Here is a 22,506-nt window from a genome sequence, read left to right on the forward strand (position 1 = left end):
TCACCCCTATTTTTTCCCCCTTTTATCTTTACCAAGAGACTTTCAGCTGGTCTGCTTTTCACTTTTTTCTGGACCTCAGAACTACACCACCTTTTTTTCTTGCCTGTCCTTGAACAAACTAAATCTCTATACCGGTAGTTCTTAACCTATTTACCATTGTGGGCCACATATGCAGCCCACGTCTTACGTGGGCCGCATCCAATACTACTTGAATGGCCCTGAGGATGTCACATGAGCCGCAGCTGTGTGCAGATTGTGCCACAGGTTGAGAACCACTGCCCTATACCAATGTTCCAGTCAAGATTTACCTCACCAAGTCTCCGTGATACCAATTAAGTCATAATTTGGCTATGTACTAATATTTCCAGTTCTTCCTGTTTTTCCTCATATTGTGTATGGACATCTGAAATGACTTCCCTCTTGTTGCTCCTATGACCCTATTGTAACTTTTCTTATTCCCTTCCCCCCCCACCCCTGGTAAGGCCACTTCTATGCTTACTTGTGGGATTTTGTCACCTGCCCCCTTTGAACCTAGTTTACAGCCCTCCTCCCTAGGTTGGTGAGTCAGTGTGCAAAGAGGCTCTTCCCCATCTTGCCCCAACAGACCTTCTTTCTGAAACAGTATCCCATGGTGGAGGAATCAGAAATCCCCCCCATCAACAACATCCGTGCAGCCATGCATTCATCCTCAGGATGTGCGTGTCCCTGCCTTAGCCCTTACCCTGAGACTGGGAGCATAGACAAGAAAACAACCTGCGCCCCTGACTCCTTTACCCTCACACTCCCAGAGCCACTGTAGTCACTGTTGATGGTCAGACCTGGCAGTATCATTAGTGCCTCCATGGATAAGCAGCATGGAGTAACTGTCAGAGGGACAGATGATCCTCAGCACCCTTTCCATTGCTTCTAAGATGTGGGCTCCTGGCAGGCAGCACATCTCCTGAGACATCATGTCAGGTCACCACATGGATGCCTCCATCCCCCATCTTACTTTAAATGCAGTGAAATTCTCTCAGAGACTTTGGACAAAAAGTTTACCTGCACCAAACTAGAAAACAAAACAGCCTCTACCTATTTTGGTCTATTAGGTTTCAACAAAACTTGAGAGAAATGTGACTTAACTAACCAACCTGGAGGATGTCAGAGGAGAAAGCTATCAGTTGCCTTTTCCAAATCCTCTAAGCTATAGCCCTCTACAGAACCAGAGAGGATTCTTATAAACAAAGGTCTGATCCAAGCTCTGAAAAAGAGATGGCAAAAAGACTAAAACTGATTACAATCGGGTCTGAATGGTCCTGTTATTGATAGGCTAGTTATCAATAAAGGGATATTTATTTAAAAGATTTTGTTTTGTTTTTAGAATATGGACATGCTTAAGTGTATTGGAAAGCTTCAGAACGTTTAAAAAACTGTAAACTTTAGTTCTTATAAGTGCTTCACTCCTACCCTTCAAGAAAAATGGTTCTCAAATACAAAGTGTGATTTTAACATTAAATAATTCACCAGTAATTATCACATGAACTATTTTATGGTGTTTCTTACAATAATAAACATTAGTAGTTTAGCAGATTACAGCAAAGCAAGAACCTGGAAAAACTGATGATATTCAGTCTTCAGTCCACAAATTCAACAATGTTCAATTGATATTGACCAACAGTTCCAACAACTGTACCTATATAAGACTTTTCTATCATTTATGAAATTCCCATGAATACAATATAAAAGTGTAACTGAACATTTGCACATTTTTCACTTGGTGTTCGAGTAATCAACAGCTTATTATACTGCAGTACTGAATAAAAATCCCCTTTCATTCCTCTTTCAGTGTTACACACATTATTGATTTTCTGCTCCAGCACTTCTATTTGATCATGACATAAGTTGACCTTTTTCTGACAGCCCAATATATTTCACATCAGGGAAACTGACAAGCAGTAGTAGCAAAGAGCTAGGCATTTTTCTTTACAACAGCATATTGGTTTTTTTAGTCAGTAGATCTGATTGCTCACAAAATAAAAATTCCTAGGTCAGTTGTGTCCTTGAAAAAAAATCAGAACTTTTTTTTACCATGTAGAAAAAGAATTTACATACTGTTGAAGGAAAGACCTAGCAGGTCACATCTACTATTGTTAGGTGTGTCAGGACAGAAGCTTTCCCTATGCTTCAAGGGCTGGGGATGCTCTCATTCAAGGAAGCTGGAGAAGTGGGATATATCAAAGCATTCAATACTAGGAAGCTTGCCTAACCATCCTACCTTCTTTTAATTTCATCCCCATTTGCTCAGTTACACTTCTGCCAGGATGGGGCACATGTGCTATAGATGCATCTCATTACACATACGACGCATAGGCATTTTTTAGCCGAACTATACATACTTAACAAGACTAACATGAGAAACCATCACCACAGCAAATTACATAGTTGTAGAATTAAAAATGCTTTTGAAATTAAAATGAGTCTTAAAAGGTCTCCTTTAACAAAAGTGGTAATATCAAAACAATTGATGGATAGAGTGGGTTTCTGCTATCATAACAGGATCAGCTGAGGGAAGGAGAGTGGGGCAGTAGTAATTTTTCCTAGTTTAGAAATGGCCCAAGTAGATCTACAATTACATAATTTGGATAGATCTGCTGCACTCCCTCCCCAATCTTTATTTGCTCGTGCTCTACCATATACCCATCTACCAGGCTGGAAATAGGTATATGGTAGACCTTTACCATGAAAGTAATCATTCTACAATACCAGGCCAGGTCTAGGTTATGGAAGCAAAGACATGACTAACATCCTTTCAAAATATCAGAGTATAAACTTTAGTAGAGTATAAACTCGTGACTGACCCTTCTTTCAATAGTGTAATAAGGTGAAGTAACAGTTGCTTGTTGACACCCTGCACTCCTGACCTGTTACAAGGTGAAACAAAAGGAACCATAAACATCTCAGCCTGGTTTTAGGCCTACTGTTGCAGGAAATGCTCACCTTTGCTGTCTTGCCTGTTCTGCCCTCCCTCACTTAAGGGGCCTCAAGTCACTGCACCCAGCCTACACTCACCATACAGCAGTTTTTCCAATGGCATCATCCTGAGAGAGATAAAGAACCAGTTGTGGGTGACCAACCAAGTCTTCCAGGGCAGGCTATGGAGTATCAGAACCATCAACACCCATTCCGAGAGATTCCTAACCAGCCCTCTCCCACAACATACAGACTAATGCACAAAACATCTGCTCATTTAACCTACACAAGTAACTCACACATACAGCACATCCCTAACCCCCAGAGCACTAATCCCCGGGGACGGGGAGGAGAAGAGAGCGGGGAACCCCCTCACACATGGTATCTTGATCCTAGCAACAGAATGTTACTGCTGTCCTGCTTTTTTTGTTGTTTTCTTTTTGGAGGAGCAGGGGAGGTGTCTATCCAGATGCCCGACCCTCAATTGCAGATTAGGTCTTGTTAGTAATAAGGACTAGGCTAAGGCCACATGTTCATTAGTGACTTAAACACTATTCTTTCCATTAGTTGGAAACTTCACTCAACCCAAATGATGACTCTCTGAACAAATGGGTTAGACACTTTTTGCAGACCTGTCTTTTTTAAATTGTGAAAAACAGTGAACAGAACATTAGTACACTAAAATAGAAGATAAATAAGACCAGACAACCCCTTTTTTAAAAAAGTTTTCCCTTAGAACTGCCTACTTTCAGAATATAAGTCAATAAAAACTTTACATACTAACGTTAAATGACAGCCATCAGCTAAATAAAGACATAAGTTATTCTTAAAGTACACTCCAGTGCATATAGCAACTCTATTAGGATGAGAATATTTATAGTTCCTTCGTAAGTGAAATGCTTTCTTTTAGGCAGAATAAGGAAAAAATGTGCATTTATATTCATATCTAGAATTGTGCACAAATTAGTAATTATATCAACCATAAGCGATGTATATGTAGAAGACTTGTTATGCAGAAGGGAGTTTTGAAATTATTCAGCGTAAAAGTTGTGTTGGCATAAAGAATGCTTATATACTTTTCCCATAAAAAACTTCAGTGTGGATTGCACTCTCAGCAAATTTGCAGATGATACTAAACTGGGAGGAGTGGTAGATACGCTGGAGGGGAGGGATAGGATACAGAAGGACCTAGACAAATTGGAGGATTGAGCCAAAAGAAATCTGATGAGGTTCAATAAGGATAAGTGCAGGGTCCTGCACTTAGGATGGAAGAATCCAAGGCACCGCTACAGACTAGGGACCGAATGGCTAGGCAGCAGTTCTGCGGAAAAGGACCTAGGGGTGACAGTGGACGAGAAGCTGGATATGAGTCAACAGTGTGCCCTTGTTGCCAAGAAGGCCAATGGCATTTTGGGATCTATAAGTAGGGGCATAGCAAGCAGATCGAGGGACGTGATCGTTCCCCTCTATTCGACACTGGTGAGGCCTCATCTGGAGTACTGTGTCCAGTTTTGGGCCCCACACTACAAGAAGGATGTGGATAAATTGGAGAGAGTCCAGCGAAGGGCAACAAAAATGATTAGGGGTCTAGAGCACATGACTTATGAAGAGAGGCTGAGGGAGCTGGGATTGTTTAGTCTGCAGAAGAGAAGAATGAGGGGGGATTTGATAGCTGCTTTCAACTACCTGAAAGGGGGTTCCAAAGAGGATGGCTCTAGACTGTTCTCAATGGTAGCAGATGACAGAACAAGGAGTAATGGTCTCAAGTTGCAATGGGGGAGGTTTAGATTGGATATTAGGAAAAACTTTTTCACTAAGAGGGTGGTGAAACACTGGAATGCGTTACCTAGGGAGGTGGTAGAATCTCCTTCCTTAGAGGTTTTTAAGGTCAGGCTTGACAAAGCCCTGGCTGGGATGATTTAACTGGGAATTGGTCCTGCTTCGAGCAGGGGGTTGGACTAGATGACCTTCTGGGGTCCCTTCCAACCCTGATATTCTATGATTCTATGATTCAGCAATTACAGTATTTAGATGAACACTCTTAAAGATAGAAATATGATCAGATGAGAAATCACTTAAAGGAACGGGTTTAATGAACTTCAACACAACACTCTGTCAGAATCTATTACACACACTCGCGCGCACATATATAGATACCTTACCATTTCACGAAAGTAAAATATGTGTAAAAAAAACCTGACAATTTTTTTTCTGGATTAGACCATTTATTTTAACAAACAGATGAGTCCTTAAGATGAGCTGGATGCTGCAACGGCAGCTCTCTTGGGCTTAGGTGTTGTTCCTTCACGGAATCCATTCCTGTACGTACAAAAACAATAAGAGTTAGTATTTTTTGAAAGCATTTTATATTCCAGGCTCCATAAAGTGGTATTTATTAGAAAGTTTCAGACAATGTTTTTGGTTCAGCTTATCTCAGTTAGAAGTCAAAATCACTATGGAACTCATATGTTCAGACATTTTTTAAAGAGAAACATCATTGACAAGCTGCTCATGAACATTTCAGTGTGTCTATTTAAAATTTCACTCCTAGTAAAGTTATATTACCCAGAAGTACAGGTCTCAACATAATGGATGCAATCCTGCAGTGCTTACTCAGGTAAACTCCAGTAGAAATAATTCTATTTTTCTTTTCCCAGCAAGTGATTTTTGAAGCCAAGGGGAGTTTCACTTTAGTAAGTACTGTATGATTAGATGTAAGGCTACTCCAAACACAAATCCCTCAGTCTCCAATTACTAATGAAGTAAAACTGAAGCAAAGTGAGAGCAGCTAGGGAACAAACAAACAAGGGAACAGTCACTGCAAAGTTCACCAAGATAAGGCAATTAAATGCAGCTAACCAATGCCTTGGGGCCATGTCTACATAAGTGATCTTACAGCCGCACATCACTGTGTAGCTGCTCTATGCCGACAGGAGAGAGCTCTCCTATCAACATAATAAAACCACCTCCACAAGCAATGTTAGCTGTGTCAGCAGGAGAAGCTCTCCTGCTGACATAAACACCGGTATAGACAGCACTCTGTCGGTGTAACTTATGTCTCTCAGCGGGTGTTTTTTCACACCCTGAGCAACTTAAGTGGTAGCACAGACATGGCCTTAGATGTATCCAGTAGCAGGTTGTAGGAAGCAGGACATTATGTGATTTATTACAACTTTTTTTTTTTGACAGCGGCTGTTAGGAAAGGACTACGCTGGCCAAAAGAATAAGAGCTAACACTGACTCTAGCTATAAATCTTTTTTGGACTTTCAAGAGCAACACTACAGACATCACTATCAAATCAATGTTCATTTTAAAGGAAGTTTCAGTTTTATTTTATACCTTCATGGAGCAGTGATGCTTTAGACTACATATGAACTCTATGTTGAAACATGAAAGGCACAACTTTAAAATGATTAATTCTCACTTTGAATGCAATTTCAACTTATCAAACATAACTCTCTCAGTTGTATAAGTTTCATGTTCCTGGATTAGTATTACTGTAGTATCTATACCAAATTGCTAACTCATCAACACTGGCAATCATGGCATTTCTTGCAAAAGGAACAGGCTAACAAAAAATATGTTAGCTATTCATGGGCTGTTGTTATGGAAATCAAAATCAAACATTTCTGTTTCTCTTTTATATGATGTGATTTCCTCCACAATTTAAAACAAAATACTACGATCATAATCATATCCTGGGATTCTGCTGGTAATGCCACATGTGGGTAAAAAACTCTGAAATCTTTCAAGGACCTGTTACAAGAAGTTCTGCTTCAGGAATTTGTTGAGTTACAGGTAGTTACTATGCAACTACCACCACCCAGAAGATAAAAAAATAAGTATTCTTTCAAGTGGACAACTGGCCCAATTCTGTGAGATGCAGAATGCCTTCAACTCACTTTATCAGTGCTTGGCAGAATCAGCAGATCTAATAATATCATGAAGTAATCTGCTCAAAAACAAGTGCTGGACAAGACATACCTTCTAAAAAGAGATCATTTTAGTAATGAAGTGAAACTCCTTTAAAGTCTGCTAGAACAAATGTAGTCCAAACATGCATAGTTCAAAAAGTCCAAACAAAAGTGCAAAAACAAGCAAGCAAAACAAAAAAAACGAATTATCCCAAAGAGACTGTATTATCATTGTGTAAAACCCCCTCTAACTCCTTTCCTCTTGGGTTCTTCACAACAAAACACTGGTATAGTTACTTTATGCCCTATGTAGCCCCCATTAACTGAGCTTTCCAAAGCATTTATAAACATTCATTAAACCTTTGGTGACTTAGGTAAGTTCACTTGGCATGTTAGTTGCAGATCCTACATTAGGACTCAGAACTGCAAGTCTAAACCAATGGAGAATGCTACCAAGGTATGTTGGGTTAAATATATGAATTATCAAATACCTTTTCCATCACAAGATGTTTACAATAAACTGAAAAATTTAAGACTACATACGTACTGCATAAATTACAAAAGAAAATGGCAATAAGTATTCATTTAGATAATGGGTTTTTAAAAGGTATTTGAAGTCTGTGTAAGATCTCATGTTATAGTGTAACTTGCATGATTGAAATTCAGTGTTGTACCTGAATCGACGGTAGACATTTTTCAGGTGCCTCATACGACCAGTACCAGTGGTGTTGCGTCTTTTAGCCTTGGCACTCCAGTTATCTAGAATGCAATTTACACAGATTTATTTTGTTTCACCTACACAATTAAGTGTATAAAATGAGATAGGCAAGTACCATCCCTGTTTTACAGTGGGAATAAACCAGAGCAACAGTAATACCACTAAAATATTTTAAAATTTTAAACCATTAACAATGGTTGTTTCTACAGGATACATTGTATATTGGAGAAGTGCAGCTATATGCAGAGCATCCCATTGTACGCGTATTTTCTCATAGAAGTTTCTCTATGTAAATAAAGAAAACAGAAGGTGCATTGCAAAATACCACAGAATTCCTTATATTTTTTCTATTAAATCACAAAAAAACCACACTGGTTTGGTTGTATTCACTTAGACAGAACCATCACTTTCACAAGTGACTATCCTGGTATTGTATAAACAGTTTCTTCATGAAAAACTAATTCAAAGAACAAGTTTACACAGATAATTTTTGAAGGTTCCGTACTTACACTTTCTCTTGCGCTTAGCAGGATACCCACATTTCCCACAGGTGGATTTCTGGAGATGGTATGCCTTGGATCCGCAGCGACGACACAAAGTGTGGGTCTTATTGCGGCGCTTACCGAATGATGATGTTCCCTTAGTCTGAAATACAATTCAGACATTTGCATGTCAGAAAGCTGTATTAAATAAAAACACAGTTTTGGCTAGCACTTAACCACATACCTCAAAACAAAGTAAAGTCTTCTGAAACTCTCACATTCAGACATTTTAAATGAAACAACCAAAGGTACACACAAATGCAGAAGTGGAAATACATCTAACATACACATCTCAGTTTTACATATCACATCTCACTTTCTTAAACAGGAATTACTTACATTTCTGTATATCCCACCTTTATGACGGAAAAAATGAGATAACACAACCGCTTAGAAATTTTTACAGATTCCTAATTCTGTTCTCAACCCCTCAAGTGATCTCTCATTGTGAGTATACTGGGGGAACAGCATCAATTCACCAACAAGGCAGGCTCGTTCTGCACAAGCCAATGATACATTTTCACAGTTTTCATCAAAAAGACAACTCGGCAGGATCGTTTTGACAAGTCACAGATCTCGGCTGCCCTCCCTATCTCATGTCCCCCAATGTTTGCCTGGCTCCCCTTATTAAAGCGCTACCACAACCCCTTCTTGCACCACTGAGCCCCAACGCGCAGGAGGCTTTTACCGGATCTTTACAGGGCAGGTTGGGGGTTTACCCTTCAATACCGAGCTCTAGTAACGCCGCCTCGCCAGCACAAGGCCTCGCTCCACGCAGAGCCCCGTGAGTTCTAGCCCGGCGGGGGACAGCGAGGGAAGATGCTCGCGGAGAGGACCCGGAGGCGGAAGACCCCGCGGCCCCAGCTCTCTCAGGGGGAGCGTGTCCAGCTCCTCCAGCCTCCGAGCGCGGCAAGAGGGAGCAGAGGCCGGCCGCGGCAGCTCCCGGGGCGGCGCCTCCGCGCGGGCCCGCCGTGGCCTTACCGCAGAGGCAGCCTAGAGCTCCGGCGCGCAGCTCCACCGTGGCGTACGGACACGCCGGCCCCCGGGCAGCCTCTCCGCGCCCCGCAAGGCCCCGAATCCCGCTGGATGGCAGCGGATTTTCCCCGTCCCAGTCCTGGCACTCACCATCTTCCTCCGGCCGCCAGCACCAAAGAGACCCGGGCCCGCCCACCGCTTCCGCTATATCCCGCCCGCCACTTCCGGGTGCTGCGGCCAAACCGCTCCGCCCGGCCCGGGGAGACATGGCGGGGAGCCTGCACCGGAGGGCCGGGTGGCTCAGCGGGGGAGCCTGAGGAGAGGGAGACGGGGTGTCACGGGGCGGGCGCCTGGGGGAAGGGCCCAAGGGGTGACACGGGGGGAGAGCCTGGGCCCGAAGGTAGAGGGGGACGGGAGGCGGGAGGCGGAGTGACACGAAGGGAGCCTGGGCCCGAAGGGAGGGGGACGGGAGACGGGGTGAGCGGGTGACACAGGGCGGGAACTTGGGCCGGGGGAGGGCCGGGATGGAAGACGGAGTGACACGGGGGGAGCCCGGGCTCGAGGGGAGTGGGGACGGGAGTTGGGGTGACATGACTCGGGGCCTGAAGGGATGACACGACAGGAGAGCCTCGGGGAGGGTAGAGGGTGTGACACCGGGGGAGCCAGGGCCCGGGAGATGGGGTGACACAGATGGGGAGCCTGGGCCCGAGCAGAGGGGAAACACAGGGGCAGGGCAGGGGGAGGAGATCCGGTGGCCCACAGCAGCTGCGTTGCGGGGGGGGGGGGGGGGAGGGGGTTGTTTGCCAACCCTCCAGTGTTGTCTTGAAGCATCACGAATTACAGCTTAATTCCCCAGGTACTGGTGTGAGCAACTAGGGGGGAGACCCTGGGGAATTCTCACAGTGATTATGGGACTGGCTTGAACTTCTTTGCTGGCCTAGGAAGAATCTGCTGCATCCACAGGTCCTTATTTTCCACTGGGGCAAACTGCTGGGTAGTAATTGTAAATGATTTTCCCAGTAGTTCAGGCCTTAAAACTGTTATGTCATGTGATTAAACCTCCCAGAATAGATCCAACCAGAACTGGCAACTTTAGCATAGGGGCACCGGCCTGGTGGGGGGCAGGGACAGGGGAAAGGGAGGATAATATGCAGTGTCACCATATGCAGGAGAGTAATATGCAGTGTCACCAATCCCAAATGCTCAAAAATCATTAGGTTATTTTTAAGTAATCTACCATTTGTAGACAGATTCAGATGTCACTACTTTGCAAACCTTGTAAGCACCACTTACCTGTCTTCGTACTGACCTATACTGTTGCTCAACTGTGACCTACAAAGCTTCTTGAATTGCTGGATATCAGAATAACATGTATGATAATCTCATTCATTTCAAGATTTGGGACTGATGCTCAACAAGGCCACCTCTCATTCTCTTTCGGAAAGTAATGCAGTGTGCTACAGATCCTGAAAATACGGGATAATAGTTGCTTATAATTGATAAAGAAAAGTCTCCCAACTCCACAAAACAGTCTTAAACCTTCTAGTACATAAAATGGACTTGGATTTACACATTTAACGAAGTTAATTATTATATGCAGTGTTATTCACAAGTATAATTTCTTCCACACTCATTTTAATCCATGGAACAAGTCAGGGATGTCCCTACTCTTAATCCCATTTATAAGTCTAGCAAAGGCTCTTGCTTGTGATTATGTTCAGGAAGAGTCTGACAATGTAAGGCATCATAATAGACTTCATAATTACAAGTGAATTCATCTTTTTCATTGTTCCAGTACTGCAAAGGGACTAAAGCTGCTTGAATGGTCAATTGGAGTATTCCCTCTGGTGAGGTAAACAGAGTGCTGGTACAGAATCTGTAAACCACCAGCCTCCTGAACACTTCCTTGGATTATGGAGGTGGGAGGTGTTGGATGGACACCAGTGGGATGTATTGTATTGTATTAATTTAGATGGACTATATGACACAAAGGTGATCATTTGACCCTTAAACTGTCCAACATTACACAGTTTTAAACAGGGTTTGGGGTTTCATATACAGAGATCTCAGGCTGCTTAATACTATGGCAAACACATGGTTAAAAGGGTTTTTAACCATGTATTAAAAATACAAAAAAGAAGGAAAAACAAAGTGTTTGAAATGTAAAGAATTACGTAACGCTTTTATTTTAACATCCTTTTTTTCCTTTAGCCTTAAGAGAGTCTTTAAAGGGGGAGGGAGGATCCTTGTATGAGAGTCTCTTAGATGGTAGTTGTCTTTTTGGGGAAAAGAGAAGAAGTTAGGTGAGATGGGCTGGAGCTGTTGTTGATAAAGTCTGATCCCGTTTCCTAAAGGACAAAACGAGCATAAACACATAATAAAGGGGAAGGAAAGGGACAGCAAAGATAGAAAAAATGTCTCTGGTGTTGAGTCTTACTTGCAATCTCGCTGCTGGAAAAATACAGGCACAGCACATCGTCATATTAGACACTTGGGGTATCTACTGTGCAAATAGACACCTGCAGCTGTCCTATGCCAACTGACTTGGGCTCATGCGTAAGGGGATGTTTAATTGTGTGTAGACGTTCCAGCTCGGGCTGCAGCCTGAGCTTGGGATCCTCCCACTACTCAGGGTCTTAAGAATCCGGGCTCCAGCCTGAGCCTGAATATCTACACTGCAATTAAACAGCCCCTTAGCGCAAACCCGAGTCAGTTGGCATGGGCTAGGCATGGGTTTTTAATTGCACTAGTGTAGACATACCTTCTGAGTGCTGGTAAACTTGTACACTACTAGCATCAGGCTGTTTAGGGCAATGCTTTTGCTGCATTTTTCTGATCACAAGCTTACAGCAGTGTTGTAAAATATTCAGTATTGACCAGCTAGGCTGGACTCTTATTAGGCAAAAGGAGAGGGATAGGAAAGAGAAGAAATAAGGTAGGGAAGGAAAAGGACATGTGGGGTGGGGGGAGGGGAAGAGAGAGAAAGAGGTTGATATCCAGGTAGTGTTTGGGATTTAGCCAGTGCCAATGGAGATAAAGTCATGTGGCTTTCTCTCTGTGGCCTGGTCTGGTAAGGACATCTTTCAGGATCGGTATGGAGACAGTCCAGGAACCCAGGACACCATAGGAAATCCAAACAGCTCAGACAGCATGAATATATGTTACAGCGTACAAACCGGATCTGGGCAATCTTCCTTATATAAACCTTGCTATGTATATTTTAACTAATGTCCCTTCCCTGTTTTCTATTTTGATCTCAGGAGCTTAGGAGATGCTGCAGTGGCAGTGGACAGACTAGCATGACAACAGCCACTAAAGTAAGCACATTGGAATGTGTGCCTATGTACATGTTTAAAAAATATTTTAGTCCCATGTAGAACAAAAAATACCCAGTTTGGAAACGTGCTTAGAAATGTTAATAAAGGTGTATTTTGCAGTATCTCTTTGAGCCTTTAATTAGTGCTATGGGAGGTTGGGATATTGGAAGTGGGGAATGGGTAAATCTAAGACTGACCAAGTACCATCTCAGCTGTTCTCAGCCCTGCATGCAGACAGTGAGTGAGAGTTTTGACAAGCAGCTCAGTGTTCAGAGTTGGCACAGCAGCATGGGAAGGAGCCTTGTAGGCGTGCCCAGAGACTCAAGAAGTAATTATACCATTGCAGCTACAGCACAGCACTTCCAGTCCACACTAGTACTGCATTGGTGCTAGAAAAACTGGTGCACTATTGCAAGAACTTTTGTGGTGAGGATCTGAAGGACCTGATTTTCCACTGTCTTTCACCCTGTGTAGTCATTTATACCTGTGCACAGTGAGTTACAAAGTGGATGTAAAATACTTTGCACAGGAGAAGATGATGACACAAGTAAAGCTTTAGGCCTGAGATGTCCTACAAACATAGCAGGTGCTTGTAGTACCAAGTTTCTTTACAAGGCCAAGGAAGCTAAAAGCTCTTTTCCAAACTGAGATGCCTCAAGCCATGAGTGCTTGCAGCTCCCATTGAAGTTTGAACATTGTGACCTAGATGGCTGCCTACAATCACACAAGAAGTCTGTGGCAGAGCTGGGAATAGAACCCAAGGCAAAATTTTCAACAATGTTTACTAATTTGGGGTGCCTTAATTTCTGGGTGCCAACTTGATTTTCAGAGCTGTGGGCATCTGCCTCTCTCTGAAGTCATTGGGAGATGCAGGTGCACTGCACCTCTGAAAATCTGGTCCAAAATGTATCAAGATGGCACTCAAATGATGAGGCACCTAAGATTAGTGGACACAGTACTGAAAAATTTGATCCCATATATTTGCTCTCCTTTAACCACAAGACAGTTTATTATTTCTAGTAAGAATGTAGAGCACAGCAACATTGATTGCCACTAGAGGACAGTGTAATTTAGCTGAGTCCTTCCTATCCTACAATTTACTAAGAAACCCTTTGATGACTCTCTACTAAATGACTGTGAATTGTGTCAGTTGATTGAAATTCATATTACGAAGTTTTAGTTGTGCTTAATTCTTAAATCTCTATTACTATAATAAAACGTAAACAAAGATGATACATATGTGAGAAGCTGGGGCATTCATTCAGAAACCAGTGAATGTATAAAAAGCTTCTATTTGATTAAAATGATTAAAAAAGAAAATTGGTAGAAGAAAAATTATTTAGTTTAAGAGATTGCTTGGTAAAATGCATAATAAACAAGCAAAAAATCTTTCAGCAAAACTGACATTTCTGCCTCCAGCCATTCCTACATCTTACTGGGAGAGACCCAGTTCAGTTCTGGATGTTCAGTTCTCTTCTATATGTAACAAAAGATACCCATAATCCCTTCACTCCCAAACATTAAAATATTCCTCTTCCACAAAAACAGCACAAAAAATTAACTCACATATAATGAAACCAAATCTACCACAATTTAGTGAAAATAAGGTTTCATAGAACTCATATTTTTAATGCAGGAGTTCTTTAAAGGTTTTTATAGTGTGGTTGACATCTGAGTAGAGAGAATGTCTTATGGACATCTCTCCTTCCATTCATGATTGCTTAGACCCCACTTCACCTCCCATTCTTGTTAGAACTCTAGCAATTGCTCACATGGATAAATAATATTATGAGAGTAGTTAATATACTTTTAGCTTCTTTTAATGCATCTTAGCAGCTGGAAATGAGGAAGGTCACTACCCATAACCAGCTAGTTCTCTTCAGACCACAAGCAAAAACTATGTGGACCACCCGTGGTCCATATATCACAGTTAAGAACCTCTGTTTAATGTCCCCAGTCACAAATAAATATGCCTGCAACAAAATTACTACTCAGCTATTGAACTACATTTCTCAAAGCACTACAGGTGTAGTGTCATGGTTTGCATCATATTCGGGTATAAAACACTCCATTTTCTACACATTGGAAGAGGCTCCTAAGTACAAAGAAGACACCTAGGAACATCACAGTATTTCCTTTTTCTTTGGCCATGCCTTTGCATTAAAAAAATATCAATTAACCTACAACAAATCAAGTACTTTTCAACAATCAATAAATAATTCATCACTTCTTTCTGGCCTCATCTTCACTGCAACAGTTACCTTGAGTTAGGCCGTGTCTACACTAGCGAGCTTACAGCTGTACCAATGCAGCTGCACCATTGTAAGATCAGTCATGTAGCCACTCTATACTGATGGGAGAGAGCTCTCCCATCGACATAATAAAACCACTTCAATGAGCGGTGTTTTTTTCACATCCCTGAGCGACATGAGTTTTGCTGATATAAGTGGTAATGTAGACACGACTTCAGTGAGTACACTTAAGTTACTATACTCATGCTAACCTAGCTCAAGTTAGGGCAGGTGTACACTAAAAATTCAGGTTGACCCAGCTATGTTGCTCAGGGGTGTGAAAAATCCACACCCCTAAGCAACAGTGAAGCCGACCTAACCTCTGGTGCAGACAGTGCTATATCGACAGAAGAATTCTTTCATTGACCTAACTGCCACCTCTTGGGGAAGTGGATTAACTATGCAGATGGGAGAGCCCCTCCCATAGCCCTAACAAGAGTCTACTTTGTAGATACAGACTTAAAGCAACCACAATTCAGAACAACACTGGAATTATACATAGTGATTTGATTAGCAGCAGAGTGTGATTAGATTAGCAGAGTGATTGAATTAGCTGCTAATGAGTTGTTGCATCCCCACAGAGGATCAACATGATTTGAATTTAATTCCTCTTCCCATCTAATAGCTAGCTCAAGTTTAAATCTCAAACTAGAGATTTTTGTGTATGGGTGGGAGTTAAGTTGTAACTCAACCTAACTGTGCTGTGAAGACACACCCACTTGGATATATAATTTAATGTGTAACTGATTTCATAGAAGTATTTACTTTTTCCCAGAAATAAACTCTCCTTTAAGGAACATGCCTTGTAAATGTTCCTTTTTCCACAATGTACTTTCTGTCTCAGATTTGCATAGCTCAGGATTACCCCAGGAAACACCAAACCGAAAAGATTTGCGATTCTGCAAAAGAAAAAAGAAACAGCACCTTACACACCTGTTCATACAGATACACCCCGCCCCCCAACCATCCTGGCTGTGGCCTATGGGTTGTTGTTTTTTAATTCTACCATCCTGCACAGACAGTCTTTGGTCATTATGGTTAAAATTTTCCTACTTGGATGCCCAGAGTTAGACTCCTAAATCCATATTTAGATATCTAAATGTAACAGGCCTGATTTTCACAGCTTTTGAGCACCCACAACTCCATTCCCCCGGATTCCTTTCTCAGCCAGGCCCAGTTCCCCCCTTGCCTCCCTGTCCAAGTCTTCCCCCTCTTACTGGCTTACATTCCCTCTCCCATTCAGCCCTCCCCTTCACAGGTTTCCAGTCTCCTTGCTAGCCAGTCTCAGTCTCTGGGTATGTCTACACTACGGAATAAGGTCGAATTTATAGAAGTCGGTTTTTTAGAAATCGGTTTTATATATTCGAGTGTGTGTGTCCCCACAGAAGTGCATTAAGTGTATTAACTCGGCGGAGTGCTTCCACAGTACCGAGGCTAGAGTCGACTTCTGGAGCGTTGCACTGTGGGTAGCTATCCCACAGTTCCCGCAGTCTCCGCTGCCCATTGGAATTCTGGGTTGAGATCCCAATGCCTGATGGGGCTGAAACATTGTCGCGGGTGGTTCTGGGTACATATCGTCAGTCCCCCCCTTCCCTCCCTCCCTCCGTGAAAGCAAGGGCAGACAATTGTTTCGCGCCTTTTTTCCTGAGTTACCTGTGCGGACGCCATACCACCGCAAGCATGGAGCCCGCTCAGGTAACCGTCACCGTATGTCTCCTGGGTGCTGGCAGACGCGGCACGGCATTGCTACACAGTAGCAGCAACCCATTGCCTTCTGGCAGCAGACGGTACAATACGACTGGTAGCCGTCCTCGTCATGTCCGAGGTGCTCCTGGTCGCCTGTGTGATCAGGAGCGCCTGGGCAGACATGGGCGCAGGGACTAAATTTTTAGTGACTTGACCAGGTCATTTTTTTTAGTCCGGCAGTCAGTCCTATTGAACCGTCTTATGGTGAGCAGGCAGGCAATATGTCCTTCTGCACCGTCTGCTGCCAGCCAAAGATGTAAAAGATAGATGGAGTGGATCAAAACAAGAAATAGACCAGATATGTTTGTACTCATTTGCCTCCTCCCCTGTCTAGGGGAATCATTCCTCTAGGTCACACTGCAGTCACTCACAGAGAAGGTGCAGCGAGGTAGATCTAGCCATGTATCAATCAGAGGCCAGGCTAACCTCCTTGTTCCAATAAGAACAATAACTTAGGTGCACCATTTCTTATTGGAACCCTCCGTGAAGTCAACCCTGTAAGCCGTGTCCTCAGTCGCCCCTCCCTGCGTCAGAGCAACGGCAAACAATCGTGCATCTGAGTTGAGAGTGCTGTCCAGAGCAGTCACAATGGAGCACTCTGATTGGGCTAAAACATTGTCGCGGGTGGTTCTGGGTACATATTGTCCGGCCCCCGTTCCCTCCCTCCCTCCGTGAAGGCAAGGGCAGACAATTGTTTCGCGCCTTTTTTCCTGAGTTACCTGTGCGGACGCCATACCACCGCAAGCATGGAGCCCGCTCAGGTAACCGTCACCGTATGTCTCCTGGGTGCTGGCAGACGCGGTACGGCATTGCTACACAGTAGCAGCAACCCATTGCCTTCTGGCAGCAGACGGTGCAGTATGACTGGTACCCGTCCTCGTCATGTCCGAGGTGCTCCTGGCCACGTCGGCTGGGAGCGCCTGGGCAGACATGGGCGCAGGGACTAAATTTTTGGTGACTTGACCAGGTCATTCTCTTTACTCCTGCAGTCAGTCGTATTGAACCGTCTAATGGTGAGCAGGCAGGCAATACGGATTGCTAGCAGTCGTATTGTACCATCTTCTGCCGGGCAGGCAAGAGATGACGATGGCTAGCAATCGTATTGTACCATCTTCTGCCGGGCAGGCAAGAGATGACGATGGCTAGCAATCGTACTGTGCCATCTTCTGCCAGGCAGGCAAGAGATGAGGATGGCTAGCATTCGTACTGTGCCATCTTCTGCCGAGCAGCCATGAGATGTGGATGGCTTGCAGTCCTTCTGCACCGTCTGCTGCCAGCCAAAGATGTAAAAGATAGATGGAGTGGATCAAAACAAGAAATAGACCAGATATGTTTGTACTCATTTGCCTCCTGCCCTGTCTAGGGGACTCATTCCTCTAGGTCACACTGCAGTCACTCACAGAGAAGGTGCTGCGAGGTAGATCTAGCCATGTATCAATCAGAGGCCAGGCTAACCTCCTTGTTCCAATAAGAACAATAACTTAGGTGCACCATTTCTTATTGGAACCCTCCGTGAAGTCCTGCCTGAACTACTCCTTGATGTAAAGCCACCCCCTTTGTGGATTTTAGCCTCCTGAAGCCAACCCTGTAAGCCGTGTCGTCAGTCGCCCCTCCCTCCGTCAGAGCAACGGCAGACAATCATTCCGCGCCTTTTTTCTGTGCGGACGCCATACCAAGGCAAGCATGGAGTCCGCTCAGCTCACTTTGGCAATTAGGAGCACATTAAACACCACACGCATTATCCAGCAGTATATGCAGCACCAGAACCTGGCAAAGCGCTACTGGGCGAGGAGGCGACGTCAGCGCGGTCACGTGAGTGATCAGGACATGGACACAGATTTCTCTGAAAGCATGGGCCCTGCCAATGCATGCATAATGGTGCTAATGGGGCAGGTTCATGCTGTGGAACGCCGATTCTGGGCTCGGGAAACAAGCACAGACTGGTGGGACCGCATAGTGTTGCAGGTCTGGGACGATTCCCAGTGGCTGCGAAACTTTCGCATGCGTAAGGGCACTTTCATGGAACTTTGTGACTTGCTTTCCCCTGCCCTGAAGCGCATGAATACCAAGATGAGAGCAGCCCTCACAGTTGAGAAACGAGTGGCGATAGCCCTGTGGAAGCTTGCAACGCCAGACAGCTACCGGTCAGTTGGGAATCAATTTGGAGTGGGCAAATCTACTGTGAGGGCTGCTGTGATGCAAGTAGCCCACGCAATCAAAGATCTGCTGATATCAAGGGTAGTGACCTTGGGAAATGTGCAGGTCATAGTGGATGGCTTTGCTGCAATGGGATTCCCTAACTGTGGTGGGGCCATAGACGGAACCCATATCCCTATCTTGGCACCGGAGCACCAAGCCGGCGAGTACATAAACCGCAAGGGGTACTTTTCAATAGTGCTGCAAGCTCTGGTGGATCACAAGGGACGTTTCACCAACATCAATGTGGGATGGCCGGGAAAGGTACATGACGCTCGCATCTTCAGGAACTCTGGTCTGTTTCAAAAGCTTCAAGAAGGGACTTTATTCCCAGACCAGAAAATAACTGTTGGTGATGTTGAAATGCCTATATGTATCCTTGGGGACCCAGCCTACCCCTTAATGCCATGGCTCATGAAGCCGTACACAGGCAGCCTGGACAGCAGTCAGGAGCTGTTCAACTACAGGCTGAGCAAGTGCAGAATGGTGGTAGAATGTGCATTTGGACGTTTAAAGGCGCGCTGGCGCAGTTTACTGACTCGGTTAGACCTCAGCGAAACCAATATTCCCACTGTTATTACTGCTTGCTGTTTGCTCCACAATATCTGTGAGAGTAAGGGGGAGACGTTTATGGCGGGGTGGGAGGTTGAGCCAAATCGCCTGGCTGCTGGTTATGCACAGCCAGACAGCAGGGCGGTTAGAAGAGCACAGGAGGGTGCGGTACGCATCAGAGAGGCTTTGAAAACCAGTTTCATGACTGGCCAGGCTACGGTGTGAAAGTTCTGTTTGTTTCTCCTTGATGAAACCCCCCGCCCCTTGGTTCACTCTACTTCCTTGTAAGCTAACCACCCTCCCCTCCTCCCTTTGATCACCTCTTGCAGAGGCAATAAAGTCATTGTTGCTTCACATTCATGCATTCTTTATTCATTCATCACACAAATAGGGGGATGACTATCAAGGTAGCCCAGGAGGGGTGGTGGAGGAGGGAAGGAAAATGCCACACAGCACTTTAAAAGTTTACAACTTTAAAATTTATTGAATGACAGCCTTCTTTTTTGGGGGCAATCCTCTGTGGCGGAGTGGCTGGTTGGCCGGTGGCCCCCCCACCGCGTTCTTGGGCGTCTGGGTGTGGAGGCTATGGAACTTGGGGAGGAGGGCGGTTGGTTACACAGGGGCTGTAGTGGCAGTCTGTGCTCCAGCTGCCTTTGCTGCAGCTCAACCATACACTGGAGCATACTGGTTTGGTCCTCCAGCAGCCTCAGCATTGAATCCTGCCTCCTCTCATCACGCTGTCGCCACATTCGAGCTTCAGCCCGCCACTTACTCTCTTCAGCCCGCCACTTACTCTCTTCAGCCCGCCACCTCTCCTCCTGGTCATTTTGTGCTTTCCTGCAGTCTGACATTATTTGCCTCCACGCATTCGTCTGTGCTCTGTCAGTGTGGGAGGACAGCATGAGCTCGGACAACATTTCATCTCGAGTGCGTTTTTTTTTCTTTCTAATCTTCACTAGCCTCTGGGAAGGAGAAGATCCTGTGATCATTGAAACACATGCAGCTGGTGGAGAAAAGAAAAGGGACAGCGGTATTTAAAAAGACACATTTTATAAAACACTGGCTACACTCTTTCAGGGTAAACCTTGCTGTTAACATTACATACATAGCACATGTGCTTTCGTTACAAGGTCGCATTTTGCCTCCCCCCACCGCGTGGCTACCCCCTCAACCCTCCCCCCTCCCTGTGGCTAACAGCGGGGAACATTTCTGTTCAGCCGCAGGCAAACAGCCCAGCAGGAATGGGCTCCTCTGAGTGTCCCCTGAAGAAAAGCACCCTATTTCAACCAGGTGACCATGGATTATATCTCACTCTCCTGAGGATAACACATGAACGGATGTTGCTTGAACGCCAGCAAACATACACTGCAATGCTTTGTTGTACAATGATTCCCGAGTACGTGTTACTGGCCTGGAGTGGTATAGTGTCCTACCATGAAGGACGCAATAAGTCTGCCCTCCCCAGAAACCTTTTGCAAAGGCTTTGGGAGTATATCCAGGAGAGCCGCGAATGCCAGGGCAGAGTAATCCTTTCACATGCTTGCTTTTAAACCATGTATAGTATTTTAAAAGGTACACTCACCGGAGGTCCCTTCTCCGCCTGCTGGGTCCAGGAGGCAGTCTTGGGTGGGTTCAGGGGGTACTGGCTCCAGGTCCAGGGTGAGAAACAGTTCCTGGCTGTCGGGAAAACCGGTTTCTCCGCTTGCTTGCTGTGAGCTATCTACAACCTCGTCATCATCATCATCTTCTTCGTCCCCAAAACCTGCTTCCGTATTGCCTCCATCTCCATTGAAGGAGTCAAACAACACGGCTGGGGTAGTGGTGGCTGAACCCCCTAAAATGGCATGCAGCTCATCATAGAAGCGGCATGTTTGGGGCTCTGACCCGGAGTGGCCGTTCGCCTCTCTGGTTTTCTGGTAGGCTTGCCTCAGCTCCTTCAGTTTCACGCGGCACTGCTTCGGGTCCCTGTTATGGCCTCTGTCCTTCATGCCCTGGGAGATCTTGACAAAGGTTTTGGCATTTCAAAAACTGGAACGGAGTTCTGATAGCACAGATTCCTCTCCCCATACAGCGATCAGATCCCGTACCTCCCGTTCGGTCCATGCTGGAGCTCTTTTGCGATTCTGAGACTCCATCATGGTCACCTCTGCTGATGAGCTCTGCATGGTCACCTGCAGCTTGCCACGCTGGCCAAACAGGAAATGAGATTCAAAAGTTCGCGGGTTCTTTTCCTGTCTACCTGGCCAGTGCATCTGAGTTGAGAGTGCTGTCCAGAGCGGTCAAAATGGAGCACTCTGGGATAGCTCCCGGAGGCCAATACCGTCGAATTGTGTCCACAGTACCCCAAATTCGACCCGGCAAGGCCGATTTAAGCGCTAATCCGCTTGTCAGGGGTGGAGTAAGGAAATCGATTTTAAGAGCCCTTTAAGTCGAAATAAAGGGCTTCATCGTGTGGACGGGTGCAGGTTTACATCGATTTAATGCTGCTAAATTCGACCTAAAGTCCTAGTGTAGACCAGGGCTCTGGCCCAGCTCCTCATCTGATCTCAGTCTTCCCCCCCATCTCACTGGCTCCCAGTCATAGAATCATAGAACCATTGGGTTAGAAGGGACTGCAAGGGTCATCTAGTCTAATCCTCTGCCAAGATGCAGGATTTGTTGTGTCTAAACCATCCAGCCTCCTTTTGAAAACCTCCAGTGAAGGAGCTTCCATGACCTTCTTAGGCAGTCTGTTCCCTTGTCCTACTGTTCTTACAGTTAGGAAGTTTTTCCTGAGATTTAATCTAAATCTGCTATGGTGTAGTTTGAACCCATTGCCGCTTGTCCTGCCCTCTGTGACAAGAGAAAACAATTTTTTCCTATCTTTTTTTATGGCAGCCTGTCAAGTATTTGAAGACTGCTATCATATCCCCCCTTAATCTCCTCTTTTCCAGACTAAACATACCCAGCTCCTTCAATCTTTACTTATCTGGCTTGCATTCCATCCCTTTGATCATCTTTGTCACTCACTTCTGGATCCTTTCCAGTTTCTCTACATCCTTTCTATACATTGGTGACCAAAATTCGACACAGTATTCTAGCAGAGGCCTAACCAGTGCTGAGTAGAGTGGTACTATCATCTCCCGTGATTTGCATGCTTGGCCTCTGTTAATGCAACCTAAAATTGCATTTGCTTTTTTTGCAATAGCATCGCATTGTTGACTCAAGTTGAGGTTGTGATCCACCACCACTCCCAGATCCTTCTCAGCAATGTTGCTGCCAAACCAGTTATCCCCCATTCTGTATTTGTGCATTTGTTTTTTCTT

The 22,506-nt window shown here is 44.8% G+C and overlaps 2 protein-coding genes and 1 non-coding gene across 3 annotated transcripts; all 3 read right to left on the reverse strand.

Annotated features, from left to right (window-relative positions):
* Window positions 1-5,152: 5,152 nt before the first annotated feature.
* On the reverse strand, window positions 5,153-9,371 carry RPL37 (ribosomal protein L37). The gene is made up of 4 exons (XM_074952505.1): window positions 9,250-9,371; window positions 8,092-8,227; window positions 7,539-7,623; window positions 5,153-5,268 (listed from the first exon to the last, which is right to left on the reverse strand). Exons 1-4 carry the CDS (start codon window positions 9,250-9,252, stop codon window positions 5,199-5,201), a joined length of 294 nt encoding a protein of 97 aa, XP_074808606.1. The 5' UTR covers window positions 9,253-9,371; the 3' UTR covers window positions 5,153-5,198.
* Window positions 5,375-5,456, reverse strand: LOC141988325 (small nucleolar RNA SNORD72). The gene has a single exon (XR_012639745.1). It is a non-coding gene; the product is annotated as a small nucleolar RNA SNORD72 (small nucleolar RNA).
* Window positions 9,372-10,485: 1,114 nt separating the features above from the next.
* On the reverse strand, window positions 10,486-21,306 carry LOC141987927 (uncharacterized). Its single transcript, XM_074953759.1, has 3 exons — window positions 20,784-21,306; window positions 19,974-20,204; window positions 10,486-10,565 (listed from the first exon to the last, which is right to left on the reverse strand). Exons 1-3 carry the CDS (start codon window positions 21,187-21,189, stop codon window positions 10,486-10,488), a joined length of 717 nt encoding a protein of 238 aa, XP_074809860.1. The 5' UTR covers window positions 21,190-21,306.
* Window positions 21,307-22,506: the final 1,200 nt, after the last annotated feature.

Source organism: Natator depressus, chromosome 5 (assembly GCF_965152275.1).
Source record: "Natator depressus isolate rNatDep1 chromosome 5, rNatDep2.hap1, whole genome shotgun sequence".
Taxonomy (NCBI): Eukaryota; Metazoa; Chordata; order Testudines; family Cheloniidae; genus Natator; species Natator depressus.

Bases quoted from the DNA above. Each gene is read 5' to 3' on its own strand.
- LOC141987927 (XM_074953759.1), bottom strand. From the start codon at position 21,189: ATGAAGGACAGAGGCCATAACAGGGACCCGAAGCAGTGCCGCGTGAAA. The intron at 20,205-20,783 runs GTGAGTGTACCT...TTTCTCCACCAG, and splicing joins AGGCGGAGAAGGGACCTCCG to CTGCATGTGTTTCAATGATC. The intron at 10,566-19,973 runs GTAAGTGGCGGG...CCGTATTTTCAG, and splicing joins TAAGTGGCGGGCTGAAGAGA to GATCTGTAGCACACTGCATT.
- RPL37 (XM_074952505.1), bottom strand. The intron at 7,624-8,091 runs GTAAGTACGGAA...ATTGCATTCTAG, and splicing joins TGCTAAGCGCAAGAGAAAGT to ATAACTGGAGTGCCAAGGCT. The intron at 5,269-7,538 runs GTACAACACTGA...TTGTACGTACAG, and splicing joins AATGTCTACCGTCGATTCAG to GAATGGATTCCGTGAAGGAA.